This window comes from Microcebus murinus, chromosome 9, assembly GCF_040939455.1.
Source record: "Microcebus murinus isolate Inina chromosome 9, M.murinus_Inina_mat1.0, whole genome shotgun sequence".
Taxonomy (NCBI): domain Eukaryota; kingdom Metazoa; phylum Chordata; class Mammalia; order Primates; family Cheirogaleidae; genus Microcebus; species Microcebus murinus.
Window position 1 is genome coordinate 43,887,915 of NC_134112.1, and position 21,227 is coordinate 43,909,141.

At 37.4% G+C, this 21,227-nt stretch overlaps 1 protein-coding gene across 4 annotated transcripts in view; it reads right to left on the reverse strand.

Moving 5' to 3' along the window:
• DYNC1I1 (dynein cytoplasmic 1 intermediate chain 1) overlaps positions 1–21,227 on the reverse strand; it is a 299,135-nt gene that overhangs the window by 240,925 nt on the left and 36,983 nt on the right. The window contains exons 3-5 of one of the 4 annotated variants that reach the window (XM_012757068.2): positions 19,713–19,827; positions 16,920–17,061; positions 2,722–2,781 (exon numbers count right to left, since the gene is read on the reverse strand). In XM_012757068.2, the coding sequence (XP_012612522.1) occupies positions 2,722–2,781; positions 16,920–17,061; positions 19,713–19,827 (317 nt within the window). The remainder of the gene's footprint in view (positions 1–2,721; positions 2,782–16,919; positions 17,062–19,712; positions 19,828–21,227) is intronic. The other 3 variants (XM_012757073.2, XM_012757075.2, XM_012757076.2) reach the window with 3 other exon arrangements.

The window sequence follows — 21,227 nt, forward strand, 5'->3', positions numbered from 1 at the left end:
TAAAACCAAACTGAGATGCTACTACACTCCTTAGTTATGGTTAAAAAATTAATAATTTTTTTAAAACGTCAAAACCAGGTATTGTCAAGAATGTGGAGGAATTGAGGCTCTCATATACTGCTGGTGGCCATGTATAATGGTAAAACCACTTTGAAAACAGTTCAACAGTTTCTTAAAAAGTTAAATGTGTATCTACCACATGATTCAGCTATTCTACTTGGAGATATTTACCCAAAAGAAATGAAAGTATATGTGCATACAAAAATTTGTACATGGATGTTCACAGCGGTTTTCTTTGTAATAGGCAAAAACTGTAAACAACCCAAATGAATATAAAAAGTGACTGGATAAACAAACTGTGGTATAGCCATACAATGCAATAACACTCAGCAAAATAAAAGGACTGAGCTATTGATACACACCTAACCTGAATGAATCTGGAAACGATTATCCTGAATCAAAGAAGTCAGTCAAAAGAGAACCTACTGGATGATTTCATCTATATGCCATTCTAGGAGATGCAAACCAATGTATAATGACAGAAAGCAGATCAGTCATTCTGGGGGACGGGGAAGAATGGGAAAAGCAGGAGTGTGGATGAGAAAGGGGCGTGAGGAAAGTTTGGGGGATGGTGAATATGTTCACTATATTTATTGTGGTGATGATTCCATGGAGGTGTAGACACGTTCAAACTTATGAATTTGAATTGTTTAAATATGTGCAGTTTATTTTACATCAGTTAAACATCAGTAAAGCTATTAAATCAAGTGACAGTGCAAGCTACGGACTATGGTCATTCCCATGTCACAGCTCAAGAAGCGGAAATAAAATTGTCTCTAAAAAAATCGTGTTGCCTGAGGTATGTTTCATAAAACTATATCTGTGCCTTGCACATGAGGACCATCAAAATCATAAATTTTCATTAACACAGTATTTAAAATTGTAACATGGCTAAAATAATCTCTCTCAAGTAATCTCCGAACATGCCTTCCAAACTGTCTAAGAGAAGCCATTCTCAGTGAATGGGAAGTCTCCTATCATCTTGTCTCTCTCTGACTCCCTGGGTCCACTCTGAATTAAAATGTGGCAGGCAAGGTGAGGGCCGTCGATGTGCCAGCTCCCTAGTAAAGTCCCAAGTTTTAATCTACATAGTTATCAGTGAGTTTTTGCATGGGAAACAGATATAAATGGAAAATTCCTAACTGCTCCACATCAGCAAGTGTAATTTAGCAATGCTGAAATCTGTCTAAAAATCTGTTAACTTAAGTGCATAGGGTAGTCTCTGCCAGTTCCCTTTTTTTCCCTAACATGATGAAATTTTGAAGAACTGCACTCTAAAATTCTCCTGAACCATAACTTATTATATATTCATTGTTTCTTTTCTTAACTTAAGCCATATTTCTTCATTATTTAATAATCAGATTTAAATACAATATACAATGAACTACACAACTAAATATCCAAGAATGTAGTAATATTTAAAAAAAATAGTATATCCGTTACCTAAAATGTTAGGATATTTTCTTGGTTTAGCATTGTCATGAGTCAGCCAAGAACTTCTGCATACACAAAGGGACTCAGGCTGATGGCCTTAACCTAACATGCAGCTAGTCTTTCAACCTCCTTTTACACCTACAGTAGGCACTGAAATTGATAGAAATCCAAAGATATATGCCCAGGAATCTCAGAATTCAAAATATGTGATAAATTAATAAATGCTCACTTTGGGATATATTGGTTTATATTTAGAATGAAAAAAAATAATGGTTTCATAAAATATGCTAATAAAATTGGCAATTCACTTATCAAAGATAACCAGAGCATGTTGGTCAATGTTTAGTAACCAGCTTGTGGGGGAAAGAGGGAGCATTTGCCAATTTCTGTGGTGTAAATACTTCCACCACGGCTGCTTTCAAGCTGATTTAACTGAACATGAATTTGGGAAGAGAAGTGTACAATGGGTTCCCCTGAGCCTGACAGTGAGCCGGTAAGAGCACCCTACTAGAAATAGCTCATGTGTGACTACAGATAACTCCAATCCTACAATAGAAATAAACTAAGTTTTGAGGATATGCCTGTGAGTTTTGTGCAACTCAGAGTCTTCAACTCAAAAGCTATCTTTTAACCTGTGACAATAAATTTTCATCTGAAAAAAAATCATCTTTAGGATGTAGGATACAGTACCCACCATTATATATTAGAAATATCTTGAGATTGGGGTAGTCAATACATTTGCTTGCTCTTGAACAGGAATCTTTATCTGCTCAAATGTAATTCAAATTGAGTGCTGGTTGTTAGTCCCCCAAAAAGTGAAAAGGAAAGGAAACAAACAAGACACAACATTTTAATATTGATTGTAGACAAAAACTAACCTGAGGCAACCTGTTAGTAAAGAAGGAGGATGGTTAAGATAAAGTCAAACGTATCTCCCACCTCTGAGAAGAGGTGTAGGTCTGTGTTTGTATTTTTGTTTTGAGGGAGTATTTGTCTTACAATAACAGGAATTAATAAGGGGAGATAGAAAGCCATCTTTTTGCGGTGCTTTCCACAAAGAGAGACTTTCTTCCAAGCTTTCTAAGGAAAACTAACAGAAAGAAAGAAACTTATCAAACCAGAAGTTTAACAAAAGAGGAGAAAAACAAGGGCAACAACACCTCTAGCATTTCAACACAAGTGTAGCAAAGAAATAATAAAAGGAGTAACGAAAGAGCAGACATATACCCAAGTTCTGAGTCTGACTGCAGCTGGAGCACTGAGGGGTCTGTGTCCCACTGCAGGGTCCTAATCGTGCAGCACAAAGGAAAAAGAACACAGTGAATTAACAGAAGGGGAGGGCAACAAACCAAACCAAACCATGTCATTCGTAAGGCAAGAGCATATACAATACATACACAGAACGTGTCCCCCCAGCCCCTCCACCCCTAGTGACCATCAAACGACAAGAGACAGCAAGGAGCCATCGTTTGCTTTGAATATCTGTTCAATATTGGAAGCTACGGCTGTTTTCATGGAAGAAAGCCCAGAGCCAAATTTTCAAACTCCGCATACACTCCTACCCTTTGTTTTGTTTTGTTACTGACGTATCATTGATTTGAGCATGTAAACCACTGCATGTATCTCTGACCCCAGAGCCCGTCCACATCTGGGAGCTCCAAGCATCTTCCGTGCAGTGAAGAGAGCTAAATGCAAGGGGACAAATGGGCCAGGGAAGGAGCATCTGGGAAGTCAGGCCAGTGGGAGCAAGACTGCAGGGCCTGGTGAAAACCTGGCTTCCTCAGGCCGAGCACTGCAAATACAACACATTAGATTTCAAGACACATGGATATTTTTGTGTTCATTTATACATACTACAGCAAGGTGGTCACCAACAATATCACTCGTCTCTAAGATGGCAGGGATTGATTGTATCTTACATCTTTTAAATATTGCACAAGAAATAGCACAAAGCATCAATAGTTACCAAGGCATCCGACTTCCCCCATTATCTCTCCTTCAAAATAAGAGGGGATAAACAGCTCTTCTATAAACAGCAGAAACAAGGAGCTTTTTCAGGCAGGCTTTTTAAATTTCCTGCACAGAAATAAGTTCCAGGAGGATCAGGCATGAGGTTATTAGGAAGCAACTGGTGAACAACACAGACTTTGTGGTCAGGCATCTGCGATTCCAATCTTGCCTGTGTGGCTTTCCAGGCGTGTGTCACCGGGCATGCTGTTGATGTCCTCAGCCCCAATAGCCTTTTGCTTACTCTAAGTGTGGCCCAAAGACCAGTAGCGTCAGCATCTCTTGGGAACTTGTTGGAAATGCATAAATTCAGGTTCCACCCCAGACTTACCGACTCTGCACTACAGTCTCACGAGGTCCCCAGGTGATCGGTGGGTACCCTGGATTTGAGAGGCCCTGCTCAGTTCCCCTGTCTGTAAAGACTTACCGTAGCTTATAAGACAATTTATGGTGGCTGCAGCTGTCTCCCAAACAGCTCCAACCACTCTTCTTCTCCCTCACCCCTGCGTCCTCCTCCATGTTCTTCCCCCAAACAGCTGCATGGCTAGTGACTTCGCTTCTTTCTTGTCTTGCTTCAGATGTCACCTCCTCAGAGAGGCTTCCCTGCTTCCCCACCTGATCTTAAGTAGCACTTCTTTATCACTCTTCATTTTCTTCCTTTACTCTTTCATTTTCTTCATAGCACTCATCTATGGTTTTATTATGAATCAGTTTATTTATTACTGTTTGTTGTTGGACCCTGGACTTAAACCTCTTAATGGCAGGGGCAGCTACATCCCTAGATTACAGGGAGATGCCTAGAACTGTGTCTGGCACACGTGCTTATATAATATTTGTTGACTGAATGGATCTTTCTCTGGTTTTCTACAGAGATCCTAAAAAGCACATCATAACCAGTTGATAAACAGCAGCCGCTCTTAATTGCTGCCACAACCACTCTGTCTACTAGTAATATCGGGGTCAATGCTCAACCTATGTGACAGATCCCACCTTAGCTCCTGCACAGGTACCAGAATGCAGTTTCACAGCTTCCCTTCTAAGCTCTGGGCGTACTCTTGTCTTCTTATCTAAATACTCTAAAAGATGATAACTGAAGCCTAGTGAGAACACTAACTGGCCACTGTTTCTTAGACCAGTGCTTCCCAAACTTGAATGCACATACAGATACCTGGGAATATTGCTAAAATGCAGAGGTCTCTAATTTAGAAGATCTTGCAGGGTGGGCCTGAAACTCTGCATTTTGAAAAATCTCCAGGGAACGCAGATGCTGCCGGTCTGTGGACCACAGTTGGAGCAACAAGGACTTGCCTTAGATGAATAGTCCTTAAACTTTAATGTTCATCAAAATGACCTGAGGGGCTTATTAAAATATAGAATACCGACCCCTGACCCCAGAAATTCTGATTGAGTGGATCTGGAATGGGGCCTGAGAATTTGTATTTCTAACAAGTTCCCAGGTGGTGTTTCCAAGGCTGACTGTGGGACCGCCCTTGGAGAATGACTTGGCTAGACCATTGCTCTCAGCGGTCAGCACACAGAAAGCGTCACTGATGCTCAAACACATCAGCATCCAAACTTGTGACCTGCTGAAGCCTGGCCTCAGGCCCAGGGCACTTCCGGACCAATTAAATCAGAATGTCTGGGCTGGGCCCCAGCTATCCGTGTTTCTGAAAGCTTTCCAAGTGATTCTCATGTACAGCCAGGGGTGAGAAACCCTGCTCTGAACCCATTCTCTGCTCGAGAAAAGCAGCCCTTCCTGGTTCTGGACACAGATTTCTTGCACCTCGTTTCAGATGGTGGAAGGAATGGACTCCGTTAAAGTAATTCGTAGTTGTTGTTCACATGTCTCTGGGCATCAAATGTAAGGGCATTTCTTTGCTGCAGACAAAACAGCCTCCAGCTCTGGCTGACTGTCAGAAGCGGTGTCTTGCAGGGGGTGGGATCAGATACTTCGCCCTCAATTTGCCTTGAGGTTTCTGATGGGATAACCTTTGTTGACCTTTTCCACATCTCCCAGGCAGGTGAAGAATGTGGCAGCAGGTGGCACCACGTGGTCTGACTCTGCTGATACTTTATTGGACAGATCACCTGAACTCACTGTACCCTTAAGAAGTATAAATAGTGACTCTATCAGACTCGCCCACTTAAGGAATGCACAGATTAGTACTCCAGAGTTTGCATTTACTCAGCCAGAACAACAAAGGTGGTACTATATATTGGACTAGCCCCACAACAGCCCTGCCCCCTTAGCCACATATGTTATCTAGCAAAAGATGTCATAGTTATTGTCAGTAACAAGCTGTTGGGTAAGGAGTAAAGCCAAGAGTGTGATCAAGTGTGCCAGTTTTTCTTTTCGCTTTTCCCATTATTATCTATGGGGCTGTCAGACTTGCACAGAATGTACTTTTTTGTTTTTTTTTTTTTTGGAAAGGAACTTACAGCCAATACATTAAGTGGGCTAAGGTGGTCTGTGTTTCCAAATAGAGCCTAGGAATGCATATTAAGTAGTTGTTGAATTTCTTCTGTGCAAACTTGTAGGAAGGTGTACCCATGGGGGGCAGCATTTTAGAGAGGGCCAAATCTAGCCTGGGAGTGGGAGGTCTGTGTTCTGGGTGTGGCTCTTCTGTGGCATCTGGCCTCAAGGACCTTTAAGGTTCTTCTCTGCTTGATATTTTAAAACACAGAAGGATTATTAAACTGCCTTTTAGCCTTTTCTTCTCTAGTTGAAATAATTTATTTAACCAATCAACAGAGATCTTACTTCCCAACCATTTCTGTATCATTGAAAATAAAATAATAGTTTTCCCCACAGCTTCTTGGACAGTTTGAAATCTTGCCAGGTAGTTTATTTATAAAATGAAAGCAGTAGTAAAATTGTAAGTAAACGTATGGGAACATAATAGACGCTTACAAATTCTTTTCATATGGAAATCACCCTGTTTACTATATTAATTAGTTGTATTTTTTTAGTCTCTGGAATGACCCAATCAATGCATACAAGGGGAGAGAATATTTTTAATAAGGACATTCATTTACTTATTGAATACACATCTATTAAGGGCCTAATAAATAAAATACCATGATAGAGGATTCAAAAGAATGCTCAAGGAACCTATATTTCTTATGGGCAGATCAAACATACATAAATAATTTAATGGAACAAGGCAGAAAATAAAACATGCCATAGATGCAGCACCACAGGTGTATGGACTTGCTCTTAAGAATTTTACATTTTGGTAAAGAAATTGAGCCATAGGAATATTTATGCCTATCAATACACTGATAACATACAAGGAAGACGGTAGTTCTTATCACTCTCCCAGAGCCTGGCACAGTTTAAGGTTTCAATATATATGAGCTAAAAAAAAATTTAATAAATGCCATAAGAAAGATCAATTAAGAATAATGATAGTTACAATTCCCTTTCCCTGAGGGTTTACTCTGTGCCAGCCAGACACTGGACTGTACTTTCACCAACCTTTGGAAGCCAGATCAGGGAGACACACTACTTCTGAAAAGATTAGAGATTCTATTTGACTTGGTCTTGAAGGATGGGGTAGAATCTGGACATAAACTCATCTTCATTAGTGCCTAGTTTATTGAATTTATGTGGTTGAGTTAGCCCACTAGGTCTTATTAGACTATTATATTTTTTATGTCAGTTCACCAATTTATCATGAGAATAATAATTGCTAGGCAGACAAATTGTATAAGCCTGACAAGTCATTTTTCCTTAAAGCTGAACTGCTGAGAAGCCAGTTGACTGGCAGTATCTTAGGGATTAGAACAGGTGAAGCTGAATGTTTAACTGCGAGAGCTTCCCCTGCTCTCTACATGCCAGGTCCTCATCTTTCTCCAAACCCAGAATCCCCTTCACTGCTGCCCAGATCTCCCCTTTCTCTAATCCTGAGATGACTGAGCCAGCTCTTGCTGATTGATACAACCTTTCTTTAACTATGTCAACTAGATTTCAGTCTAGTGATCCTGGCTGGGAAACCATCTTGGTTTTGTTTGTTTGCTTATTTTTATGAGTTGCATTTGTCTGCTCTACTCAGTTTTAGTTCATTTCTTAGGTTAACTCTCTAAGGGACTGAGTGAGGATCTCGGATCTCATTCATAGGGGACCTGCTGTTTGCACAGATGCTGAATAATCCAATACTTTTTTTTTTTAACCTATTCTGGGCTCAGGGGCATTGCTATGGTTCTATGGTCCCATAGTTGGACTGGCAATTCTGGACATGCCAATTAAGGCCACATTTTCTAACTTTATTTCAAAATACTAGGTACAGAAGCTTCCCATAACATGGAAAATAATCATTTGCTTATTTTGACACTGAACATAGCAGATAATGTAGCCTCTGGCATCTCATCCAAAAAGGGCTACCATGTAATAGTTAGCTTACAATTTGTGGGTCCATTTATTTTTCAATACTTATTTTTACAGAAGGAGACAAAACATCAAAATTCTTCAACCTAGTAGTGACCTACTAAGAGACTAAAAAATGGAACTTCATGTTTTAAATCTTGTTGCCAATTCCTTACTATCCAACTTTTTAAAAAAATCCCCCTTCATTGGCCCAAATTTATTTGCTCTGTTTCAGTTTATTAGATAGAAGGTAGTGAAAGTTAAAAAAAATCCTTGACCATCTGTGGAAAGTATAACTTAGGAGTGAAAGACATGATGTCCGTGCTGCATGTACCTTGCCTGCTAAGGAGAGGTTAATTTCTTCCTGTTCAGATCTTACCAACAGCAAGCTGACGATTTCCATTCTTCTTTCTAGCTTAATTAGATCTCAGAATAGAAAGCCTTGGAATTCTTCCCTAAAAAGTATTTTTGCTCTTACCTTTTCTGGGTTTTGGCTACAAGAAAGAGCTAACCAATAAATATTTGGAAGGCAGTAGTTATTTGTCATGCTAACACTCAATGTGGCTGAGGAACTGTCACACATTGCTGGCAGTATTTAAATTAGCACAGTTTGGGGGAAGTAACATGCCAATATGTGGCAAGAATCATAAAAATAAAATTACTCCTGGACTAATTTTATTTTCCTGAACTCAGCCTATCAAAATAAAATAGCATAAATAATAATAATAACAAAAGTGATGATGATGATGATGATGATAACAATGACCTCCAAATCATCAAATTCCATGGCCAATTCTTATTCCCCATCTTTGATCTCATCAATTCTGGTCACTTTTGGCTCCTTCATGGCCAGTTCTTTCTTTCAGCCTCCTTGACCCTGAAAATCTTATTCTTTTCCTCCCTCTCTCACTTTGTTTTTGGCAGGGCCACTACTCTTTCCATCCCCATAAAGACAGGCTTTCTCTAACCAGTGTCCCGTCTTCTCCTCATACCACTGAACTCAATACACAGGTGTCCATATATCTTCTGCAAAAAATAACCCCAAAGTCCTCATTACCATTGAGTTCCAAGTTCTACTTTTTCATATGCCCATTAAACCATTCATCTAGACACCAAAGCCATTGCACCCTTCCATATGCCCATTAAAGCATTCATCTACACACCAAAGCCATTGCACCCTTCCATATGCCCATTAAAGCATTCATCTACACACCAAAGCCATTGCACCCACCCTCATCTGTCTTTATTTTCCTTCTCCATTCCCACAATCCTACTTTAGATCTTCAGTCCTTCTTATTTGACTAATGGTTCCCCCAAAACTAGTTCTCAGACCTCAAAAGTATTATAAAAATCCAGTGACCCAGATCTCATTTCAGATATATGGCCTAGGTATATGTGTTTTTAACAGGTTCCGAGGTGAATTCAATGAATAGTTGTAGGTAGGGAAGCCAGAAATCCCAATTGTCTCAATGGTTATATTAGTCTCCCAGATTCTGATATTTTTTCTTTTGACTCCTTAATATACATTCTACAGCCTATCCTCTAAAATACCTTCATCCCATCTCTACTTGTCCAAAACATGTGTCTTCTTGAAGGCCCAGCTCAGATGACTTCCTCTCCAAATATATTTGTCCTCAATAACCTCATTCAGAAGCAACTTGTCTCTATACGGGACAAGAACAGAAGAACAGAAAAATACTCTAAGATTTAATTCACAGCACAGAGAGCTGCCTTGCTTTTACCTGTGTTTTTATTCCTACACACATCCTACACACATCCCATCCAGTCTTTTGCAAGCTGTACACGTGCAAAAACACACAAGTGCAAGAATGTATGTGCGCGCACACACATGCTTAAGTCAATAAACATTTACCAAGTGCCTAATATGTGTCAGGACTCTATGTAATGAATCAAAATCACTTGTGCCACTCGCATATACTACAGATTCATTATAGATGATTTGGGCATAATGGTTTCTGACATTATTGCTCAACTCTGAGTACGCATATTTGAGAGCTGTAACTAACTACATAGAAACATTTTCTTAGATGGCTTCAAATTAAACCTGTCAATGTACTAGACGGGGGCTCTTTAGAAGTAAGAATAATTCCTTATCTTTGTATTTCTTGGAAGTCTAGCATAGTATCTTGTAGATAATAAATTCTCAACTAGTTATTGAATGAATAGATAAATGAATGAACAAATGAACAGTCCTTACCTGACTTTTCTATAGATGGGTGTGAATAATGAGGAAAAGATGATTCCAAAAGAAATAGCTTTTACTTTCTTTATTAAAATAAAGAAAGAATAAATCAGGGTATGTCTGCCTAACTTCCTTAATATCCACCAAAGCATTTATAAGAAACTCAGTCTTGTGTGGCATGACGTCACCACATGGTCCCAGGAAGAGTTTCAGACTCACTTCCACACTGAAGAAGGAAAGCTTATCTTTAAAATGCTGACCAAATTGCTGGTGTGTGCTGAGAATCAAAAGAAGTTCCAGGCATCTTCTCTACCAAATGACTTTAGTAACTTTAGTCCCTGAAGCAAATGTATTGGAACTCAACTTTTCCTGTTCCTTCCTTTTCTCTCTAAGATGGAGAGACAGCTCCAGGGCAGAATACAGAGAGCTCTCCTGAGTGCCCCAGTTTCTCTGAACTGTCGTTCCACATGTCTTCTCTGTCAAACAACTCACTAGTTACTAATCAGCCAGTGAAAACAGTTTGCAACTATGTGAGCATAGTGCCAAACAGAAAATATCTATTCAATGTCATGGCTAAATATCTAATTTTTAAATGCCATTTCCAAAAGTAATACACTGAATAGTAAAGACATTTTAAATCCATCATATCACTCAATCTGTCACATTCATTAAAATGATGTCAAGTAAGTAAGGATGATATTTAAATAAGCAGTTAATGTTTTACTTCCTAGCCTCAATTATTTCCCTACTTGGGACTGGCAATGATGATGATAAAGATTTTCTGATGTCAGAAATAAAATTGCAACAATGCACACTACATACTTACATCAGGCTCTGTTAAGAAAGACCTTTTCTGAATTTACTGTGTGAGAATCTTCCCTCTGCTGGCCAACACTTGAGCCCTAGCATGGAGCTCTGATATGGCCACACTAAGCCACATAGAAAGGCGATCTGAGCTGGATTCCAAAAGAAATGTAGGGCTTCCCTTTATAGAGCAAGGACATGTTTTCCCTAAATCTTACACAGAAGACCTTCTGTCAAGCAAGCAGTTTCTCTAGAAGAAAGCTAATCAATGCCTTGCTAAAATAGATGCTTACTGTATGATAACCATATGGGTATACACAGTACACTCTGCCCGAAGACAAAGTGATAAGATATCAAAAAATTTTAGCTATAGCAGTTAATGTGCTACATAAAGAGAGAACTCTATGGTATGAATCTTATTTTAATTTCCAAAGAGACTGACTTTTAACCAGTCTTGAGTCACTGACTTCAGCCTCCCTGAAGTCCAATTAGCTGGCAGCATCCTCTTAACTTCTTTTTATAATTTTAAAAAATTTTATATGGACAAAATTTTAACAGTCTTATTAAATTTCTCCATAGTCTTGCATTGTTTTATGTACTTTTCCACCTTTGCTAATACCTTCCTTATGGCTCCCTTTAGCCTCTGATTCATTGGAGCATCTTGGAAGATGATGCTTTCGCCAAGATGGATCAAGTCTTTGGAGGCTTATGTAGAGCCAAAGAATCCTGCAGAATCTGATTGCAGTTGAATATGAAAGCCTTCAGGATTTTCTGTTGGGGATTAGGCCCAAGTGGTCCCTCAGCACATATTCTTCTCCTAAAGTCACTCAGTAAAGGGAGCACTGACTAGAAGCAGCCAGCACAAGTTGCCCACGAACAAATTATTCTAGGCCAATCTAATTTCCTTACTTGAATGTTCAGTAGGCAGTAGCCAAGGAAAGGCTGAGTATATCAAATATCTGTATTTTACCAAAGTTTTCTGCCATCAACTAAGTAAATATTAACTATATGGAGGCTTAATGTTCAAACTGAGCAGAGAGGATTGCAGAAATCTGTCCCTTTGTCCCCAAATTCTAATCTGGAGTGCACATACAGCTGAAAGCCTGAATGACCTCTAATCCATCCCCTTTGTACCTTTGTTCTCCTGTGAAGTGCTTCAGAAGACATTTCTCCATCTGTTGCATGCTACTTCTCTCCAAAGACAAATATCACAAATCTCCCCTTCTAACTGTTTTGTTAAGCATGTTGTGGGATGGATATTATTATTGTAAAGGAGATTGTACAGTATGTTATCACATTGGGAGATATTTTATCTTTGGAATCATTTTGAAAGTTTTCTTCCATCTGGGGCAGGTTTGAGACAGGCTATATAGTCTACGCCCAGGTGCCAGGTGAAGTCAATACACTTTCCTAGGTTTCTGCAGGCCAGTTCAGTTTCTAGTTTAGTTCTGTCATTGAGAACCCTAAGGAGTCACAATTAATCATAAGAGTCCTAGTGCAAAGTCCCTTCTGAGCCATCCACGTGAATGAGAAGAATAAGTGTGGGCTGAATGATTGCCACTTAGACAGATTCAGTTCTGGCTGATAGGTGAAGGTTAATGAATGAGTAAAAGTTGGGCAACTCACAAAGTGCTCTCTAGGGCTGCACACTACAATTTGTCCTTGCCCTTGTCATGTTCAACATTTTTACATAATTATTTGGATGAAGACATAGGCATGCTTACCAAATTTGATAATGATACCAATATGTTCTATGAGAGGATCTAAAAAGATCTCTTCCCATTCGGAAAATGGCTAAATCAAAATATGAAGAAAACATAACAGTAATAATAATAATAATGATAGCTAAAATTCACATATACCTATTATATGCCAAACTTCTTTTCAAGTGCTTTACAGAGCATTACTTTGTCTAATCCTCACAATAACCTTTTGGGGTAGGTCATGGATCACTTATTGTTAGAGATAATGTAGGAAACTTGTGGAAACTTGAATCAACTTGCCTAGGTTAAAACCCAGTAATATTGTTATGTTCTATGTGAACTTGAGAAAATTACTTAGGCTCTCTGTGCACCTCAGTGTCCTCATCTGTAAGAAGCAGCATCATAGCTCATTTATCAAATACGAGGGGTAAAACTTCAAATATCACTTGGTCCCTAGTCCCAAGGAACTCATCATTTCCTGAGGAAGAGAGACATGTGCTCAACTAAACAAAAGCCATTCTTCATCAAGGACTATAAAGTGTTAATGCTTCACTCTTATTTAGAAAAAAAATGTAAGCTGTTGGTTTAAGATTAATATTCTTTATCATATTAAGAAAATATATTTCTATTCCCACTCTACTAAGCATTAAAATAAGGACTAAATTTCTCAAGTATCATTTAGGCATATATTGCAATGATTACTTTCCCCTCTTTGACCTTGTTATATACTGAATTGTGGCTACACATTTATCTATACTAAAATGTCCTTGCATTTCTAACTCAATACTAATTAACTGTAGCATAAGTATCCTCTTAATATTGTGTTGGCTTCCAGTTGCAAATAGTATATTAAAGAATTTCTTCATTTATGTTTATAAGGAAAACTAGCCTTTCAAATGTTTTATTAATAAAATTGTTTTTTTAAATCCAAAACCTTTCTGTTTGTACAAGATGACTCACTGAGCAAGGATTGTTTCTACCAAAACTGATCAAGAGAAAGAGAAAAAACCCACAAATATAGATTGTAAATGAGAAGTGGGCTATCACAATAGAAGTAGAAATTGCAAAATAAATTATGACAATTTATGTTAAGAATTTTTTAAATTAAATCATATTAGTATAATGGAAAATTATTATATATTTCTACTCTCCACCCATTTTTAAAAATTTATTCAACTACTCTTAAAACTAATAAAAGGGATTGTTATACTTTTTTTAGAGCACTGTTTTAATCTTTTTTCTACAATAGGGTACGCTGAGCATGCCAATTTGCAGACTAGCCAGTTACAGGGATTATAAAAAATATTTGCTAATTTTGGCTTTCTAAAGAAAATTTCAGCTTTGGTTTGAAATTTTGGAAAATGAATGACAGAATTTATGTGTGCCTTTAGGTATAACCCAATGTGTTGATTTGATTCCTAAGTTATCTTCTAAAAGATACCCCATTTTGCAAAGAGTCCAAATTCCACACAAATAGGCAAATTTATGACTATAGAGTTATATATAGTCTTAAGAATTACTAAGTTCTTTTTCCTAGTCTAATGTTTTATGAAGTGTTAAAGTTAATATAAATTGTTTTCAAAGACATTTCTTCTACATGAAAAGCCACTCCAAGTGGAATTTTAAAAACTGAAATACAACATTATTCTGCAATTTAACTTTCATATTTATTTTATTAAAGCAAAAACATAAATTTGTGTGGAACTTTCCTAAGTTCAAAGCAAGGGCAGGATTTACTAAGCTATTCCTAATGTGTTCTCCTCCAGCAAACTCTGTGCTCAGTTTTTCTGAAAACTGTCATTTCTTCAATGCCAATTTTCTTGCATTTCTATGAAACCTGTACTTAGCAAGGGATTTACTCATTGACTTCTAGTTACCCAGTCTTGCCAGAACTTTCCTGTGAAGAATTGAAAGTAGTCAGAGTTTGCGTGGGGTAGGAGTGGACTGCACCTTTCCCAAAGTGGTTTGCTAAGTTAAAAAAAAAAATAATAATCACTTAAGAAGGGGAAAGAAATGAAGAGTGATGTTCTCTGAGAAGGAATAATTGCTGCGGTCCCCAGAGTCCTAACAGCATAGGTCAGCTTTCTCTAGCAAGTTTTCAAAAGGGCTCATCAACTGTGAAGTCAGTAATAGAATTTAATGCTGCCAACTGCACCCCTTGAAGCTAAGCAGCAATGACACACACCATCATTGTATAGAAATGGTCAAATATATTAACTTAATGATAGACCAGTGGACCCCCTATGGAATGTGATTATATTGTGCCAGCTCTGGAATAAATGTTAGGTCTTATACAACTGTGTTATTATTACTTTTTTTTTTTTTTTTTTTTGCCCAAAGACCTTTTGAAGTGTTCAAAGCACAAGATGAGAGAAGACGTGTGCTGCCCCAAATCACAAAGGCGATTTGCTAAAATAAACCAGCTTTGTGCCCACAAAACCCTCTACTTTCTTTTTTTTTTTTTAAATTGAAAGCAGTGTCCACTGGTTTTGAAAGGCCTTATCAAAACAAAATACTCAAGTCTGAAGCACACCAACAGGCAGAAATGGGCTAGGTAATTCCAGTCTTACATGTTGGTTTCAATAAAGCAAAAAAAGCCTACAGCTCAAGCCAGTACTAGACTACCCATATTTTCATCTACAAAATTACCCAGGCCTATACAGAAAACAGTGTACCTTCAGAAGAAAATGCTTATGATAATGCCTTCGGTGAAAAAAGAAAAATACAAAATTTTATACCTCTCTCCCAATAATTCCTATGGTGGCAAGAAACGTACAAAGGTAGACAAGGATTAAAAGGTACACAGACAAGTTGATTTTTCAAAATAGCAGTGCTGGGGATGATTATTTCTTTTTTTATTTGAAGTTTGATTACAGTACTCTATGATTTTTTTTTTCAAAAATTCAGAGTCAAAGCCAGAGGTCACAAGTTGCCAGCCCGCATGATAAATTTGGCCCATAACTTCTGTTCATAAAAGTCATTAACATTTAAGATATTATTGCATAAATATCTGAATTTCTAGCGTTTCATGAAAAATTGAAAGATATGGAAAAATTGGGTCCATGTTCCTACGTGAGCTCAAGCAGCTTGAGCTGTGAAGAGGCCATTTGGCCTTTAAAAATAGGGTGTTTGTTCACCACCTGCCATACTCGTTTATGTCACCCACCTGTGGGCACCTGCACGTGGGGATCCTGGTGAGGACAACTGGATTAGGAGAGTCACTGTGACTCCATCTGCATTCATGAACCTACTTCTTTCTTCTTTTCAAATCTTTACCGTTTTGATACCTCTTCACTGGTCAAATTAGAGAATGCCTTTATCCACATTCAAAAGTTACATAATCTACATAGCATAATAAAAATTTGGCAATAAGGCTGTGGAAACAGCCCAAGTGCCCATCAATCCAAGAATGGATTAATAAAATGTGGTATATGTATACCATGGAGTACTATTCAGCTCTAAGAAACAATGGTGATATAGCACATCTTATATTTTCCTGGTTAGAGCTGGAGCCCATACTACTAAGTGAAGTTTCCTAAGAATGGAAAAACAAGCACCACATATACTCACCAGCAAACTGGTATTAACTGAGCAGCACCTAAGTGGACACATAGGTACTATAGTAATAGGGTATTGGGCAGGTGGGAGGAGGGAGGGGGGCGGGTATATACATATATAATGAGTGAAATGTGCACCATCTGGGGGATGGTCATGATGGAGACTCAGACTTGTGGGGGGAGGGGGGAATGGGCATTTATTGTAACCTTAAAATCTGTACCCCCATAATATGCTGAAATAAAAAAAAATTGGCAATTAACTCACTAAATAAAAGCAGCCAACCCCGATATTACTACTATTACTACCTCTACTACTACTACTACTAATAATAAAAACACTTTGAGCACCAGTTTTCAAACTAGTCAGGTCTATTAAGCAAATAAATAAGATGCTTGAAAAATTAAATTTAGGGTTAGAACATCTCAGTGTTCCATTCACAAAGATTCTCGTGGAAACCAAAACCAAAGTACAATAATGAGAGGCTAGATGTACATTCAACTTATCTTTGGTCCTTCCCTGCTTTTTGTCGGCCAAAGCTAATGGATATGTTTGTGTTTGTTAAGCAAGATAAATGGTGTTAAGTTTGCCCACTCAAGGAAGGACAGTTATCATTTATCATTTCTAGTGAGTTCAAGATCATTGCTATGCCACTAAAAATAGCAAGCCACCATAAATTTAAGCATAAAATGACTGAGTGTACATGCAGATGCACGCACATTTCACATTGTTCTGACAGTACTTTTTGTATTATCCCACTACAGCCTTTTAAAGGGACAATTCTTACCTTGTTAATGGCCCCAGATCGCCCGAGTCTTGGCTTCCAGCTTCACTGGGAGTGCTCACTGATTTCGAGGAGGGAGACATAGGGGTTGGGACTAAATAATGAAAATAACAGGTATCCCATGTTAAAAAATGCAGCGGCTGCACTGGTGAAGAGCAGTGTCAGACAAATCAAAACAAATGGGCCAAATTAAAGTGGTCGTGTGGCCAGGAGGCATTATGGGATAAGGAGTAATAATAATAAAAAAAAAAAACAGGAAAGAAAAGGAAGAAAGTCAAGTGAATTTTTCATATTTTGGAAATTAAAATTTGAAATGAATTTAGACAGATTTAACTTAGGGATTCTGAGGCCATGTCCACCCTAACAAAGTAAAATGGAGAATCAAAAGAGCTATCCAGATAATTCAAGTTAAATATCTCTCTAGCATGAACTATCCAGATAATTCTGATTCTTCACATTATTTTGTTAGTATAGATGTGACCTATTAAGAAATAAAACCAGGTGTCTGTAAAACTTTAAAAGATTGTGAAATAAGTGATTCTGGATAATTTTAAATGGTTAAGGAAAGTCAAAAAATTCTGTTGTATGACTGCATTGAGAGGGAAATGTATTATCTGTAGAATATAAACTGCATTTTCTATGAGCGCCTAAGTGACAGAGAGGAAGGGTAAATGGTGAACCTGGTAATTTAAAAATCTCATTCAAAACAAAGGAAAATGCCAGGCTGCTTTATTTTTACATTTAATTAATAGTTCCATCCCATTGTGCTGTTTACTGAGTTTGGTTTGTTTTCCTTCGCCTGCAGCAGCCATGTGCCCAGATGTAAACTGCCAGGCTGAAGACAGGAGAAACAAGTTCAAAGATCAAGGGCAGCATGAGCTGAAAATCTGAGAGCAAGGACAATAAAAGAAAAAAGCTAAAAGAAATGCAAATGTATTTTTTTCCCCTCTATCCTTCAGATACAAGCCAAATGTCCTTCAGATAGAAGCTGCACCAAATAGCCAAGATGGCTGCAGGCCAGATGATTCAACGGGTTCTCAATATCACAGATGCCAAAGAAGCCATATGGGCAGAAAGAAACTTCACTACATAAGTGCGGATTCCCATTTGGTTTCAATCATGTGCAATTTCCTTTTATTTATTTAATAGGGTAAAGGGCTTAACTATTTTGCCCAAATCCTATAACACAATGGCAGATCTGTCAAGGAGCTAGGAATTTTCATGTGGTTCCGCAATTAATTCACTGATTACCCTCTGTGCTAACTCAGAGGGTAAGGTAGGAAGATGGATGAAAAATGAAAATGGGGCCTCTTGCCAGGACCCTTGGCAGGGGTGGAGGGATAGTTCAAAAGTTGGTCATGGTTTAGGGATATTTATCTGTTCTGTTCCTAAGGTTTAATTACTGGACTTATGTAGGGTGGGAGAGAATAGGACATACTACTACTATTGTGTTTAGTCAGTGTTCACATTGCAACAGAATATCAAAGGCTATTTTGAGGCACAAATATAATTGATTATACTGTTTCTAATTTTTATTGGATGTCAGCTAAGTACAAAAAGTTTGTCGCGCCTAAAAGTTCCATCAGTCAAATATCCCAGAGGTTACATCTTCTATAACCTGAAGAAATTAAAAAAAAATCATCTAATCTTATTGGGGCTTATTATATAATTGTTAGACATATGATTTTACCTACTGCAAATTGAGATTGAGTGGTGTTTTAGTTTGGTGTGTATATATTAAATTGTATCCAGCAATACTTAATAATTTGCAGGCTTATTATATAAGTTCTTATTCATATAAATCTTTGTCATTTTGTTGTACATGAGGTAATTTTTATCCTTAGTTTAAGTAACTATGGAAATAAATAAAAAGCTCTTTTAATATAAAAGTCAATGATGGAATTAAAAGAAGACAAACCATTTAAACAGGAGCCTTGATACTGTATTTATTTCTATGTATTATTTAAAAGGGTTTTTTTTTACTATATTGGATATCAGTAGTTTTACAGACACCTTAGGATTACTCTTAAATGTATGGAAAACAAAATGATAAAAGAAAAATAAAACGAATTATTACATGAGAGATTTATAGGTAAGTGACAAAATAAACACAATATGCCCAAGTTACCTTAACAGAAAGAAAACAAATAGTTCAATACTCAAGCCTTAGTGATAAAATGAGGTCATGGACAATAACTAGGAATGAATGAGTTGGAGGAGGGGTGTGCAGTGAAAATGCCAATTAGCAATGAAATCAAGATATACAATAGAGTCAAATAAATTTAAACTTGCTAACTAGCTGCTAATCTGCCACCTTTTGAAGTTTGCCTTCAAATTTCCCACTGAGCATTCTATTTTCATTATGGAATAACTCTATGCCTATAATGGTTATGAAATTCATAACCAGATTTACAGTATTTAGATTGGCAAAGAGAGGTTGGGATTTAGCAATGGAAATGAAGAACCATTTAATAAGAAATTCCAAGATTTCCTGTATTGACCAAGTGGCAACTCATCTAACAAGCATAAAATAATCCACTAGTAACACAGTGGAGAAAGTCAACCCTCTCATCGGTCAATGAGCAGCAAAATGCTAATGACTTTACAACCTTTCCCCCCATCTCCTTCCAGCCCCCTCAATTCCTGATATACATGCAATTTGAATCATAAGCCACAGAATGTCTTAAAAAAATAAAAACTAATAAAGCTAAAGACAAAAGAATAGTAAACACTGGACATGGTATATCCCACATAAGTCGAATTTAAGGAATAATGACACAAAGCACTTTTAAGTACCTAGAGGTGGCTCTGGCGATATGCCAATGCTTTGCAGCAAAGCCTCTGTCTCTCGTCGTTTGCGATCCAGATCGGAGTCATCCTGAACAGGTTCTTTCTTCTGTTGCATATCAGCCTGGGGGAAAAAAAAAGTAGATGTCAGTAAGAAAAGTTAATAACTAACTAAATGTATGCTTTTCCAGGCCGAAGCTGAAAATGATAAATGCATGGCAGTGAAGATCAGGCAAAAGCCCTAAATACATATAATCATATGTGTAAAGGATGAAAAAAACACTATAACTACTCCATGTAATAATTACTGGCCCAGTGCTTTCTCTTATGGTTGGAGGATTTTTTTCCTGCCTCTATCACATGGAATGAAAGTTTCTCTCGTGCAGTTTTGGAAGAAAGTGTCAAAGCAAAGTTTTTCTGACTAGGGGGGTATAATTTTTTTTTTTTTTTAATTTCTGTCTGCTTTTTTAGACCTTCCTATCCCTTTAGGGCCATCAGTTCTTGATGAGTGTGTGTTTACAGTATTCATGCCCCATGTTTGGGATTATGCAAAGAAGGAATTGTTGGGATCTGGCTGAAAAGTAAAATTATTTATGAAAATCTGTAACTATAAAACACACTATTTGTATTGGTAGGATAAATTGACCATGGTTTAAAATAAAGTGGGCTAAAATCTGTATTGTGGCATGTGAACAACATTGATGATGTCTTGGTACTTGATTATGATTTGCATAGGATTTTATTATATATACTTTATTGTGGAGAAAAATATAGTACAAATTATAGTATAAATTATACATACATTATTGTGGAGAAAAATATAGTACAAATTATACATACATTATTGTGGAGAAAAATATAGTACAAAAGTCATTTAGAATGTTTTTTTTTTACAAATTCTATCTACAGAACACATCATGTTTTTCATGCTAGCCTCTTAAAGTCATATTCTATGCTCAGTTTGTGTTTTTATAGGACGATGACAATTAAAAAGCAGGTAAAGAAGATCTATGGTGGATTCTGGAGGAAATTTTAAAAATTCCAGACCTGTTCTCTTTTGTAATAGTTATTACTTAAGGCAAGGAATTTGCCCTACATCTGAAAGATGATAACATCATAATTGATGTGTAGCTACCACACAACAAAGCTTTGTGAGCTTGCAGAAATGAACCTGTCTTAAAGCTTGTCAAAAACCAATTATTTAGTAATCAGACATACTTTCTTCCCCAGGAGCAAGTTGGGCACTCTAACAGGTACACTAACTCCTGCAGGCATGCAGAGCACATTTCAAAGCAGTGAAGCATAATTTCATGGCATCTAAAGCAGAAAGAGTTCATACAAATTTTGACTTACTCCCTGATAGCCTACACACTGATTAAAAACTAAATGCATCTGGGCACAACACTTTTGTTAGTATTGACCTTAGGTTTTAGCATATATATATATATATATATATATATATATATATATATATATATATATATATATTTTGTTGTTGTTATTGTTGTTGTTGTTGTTGAGACA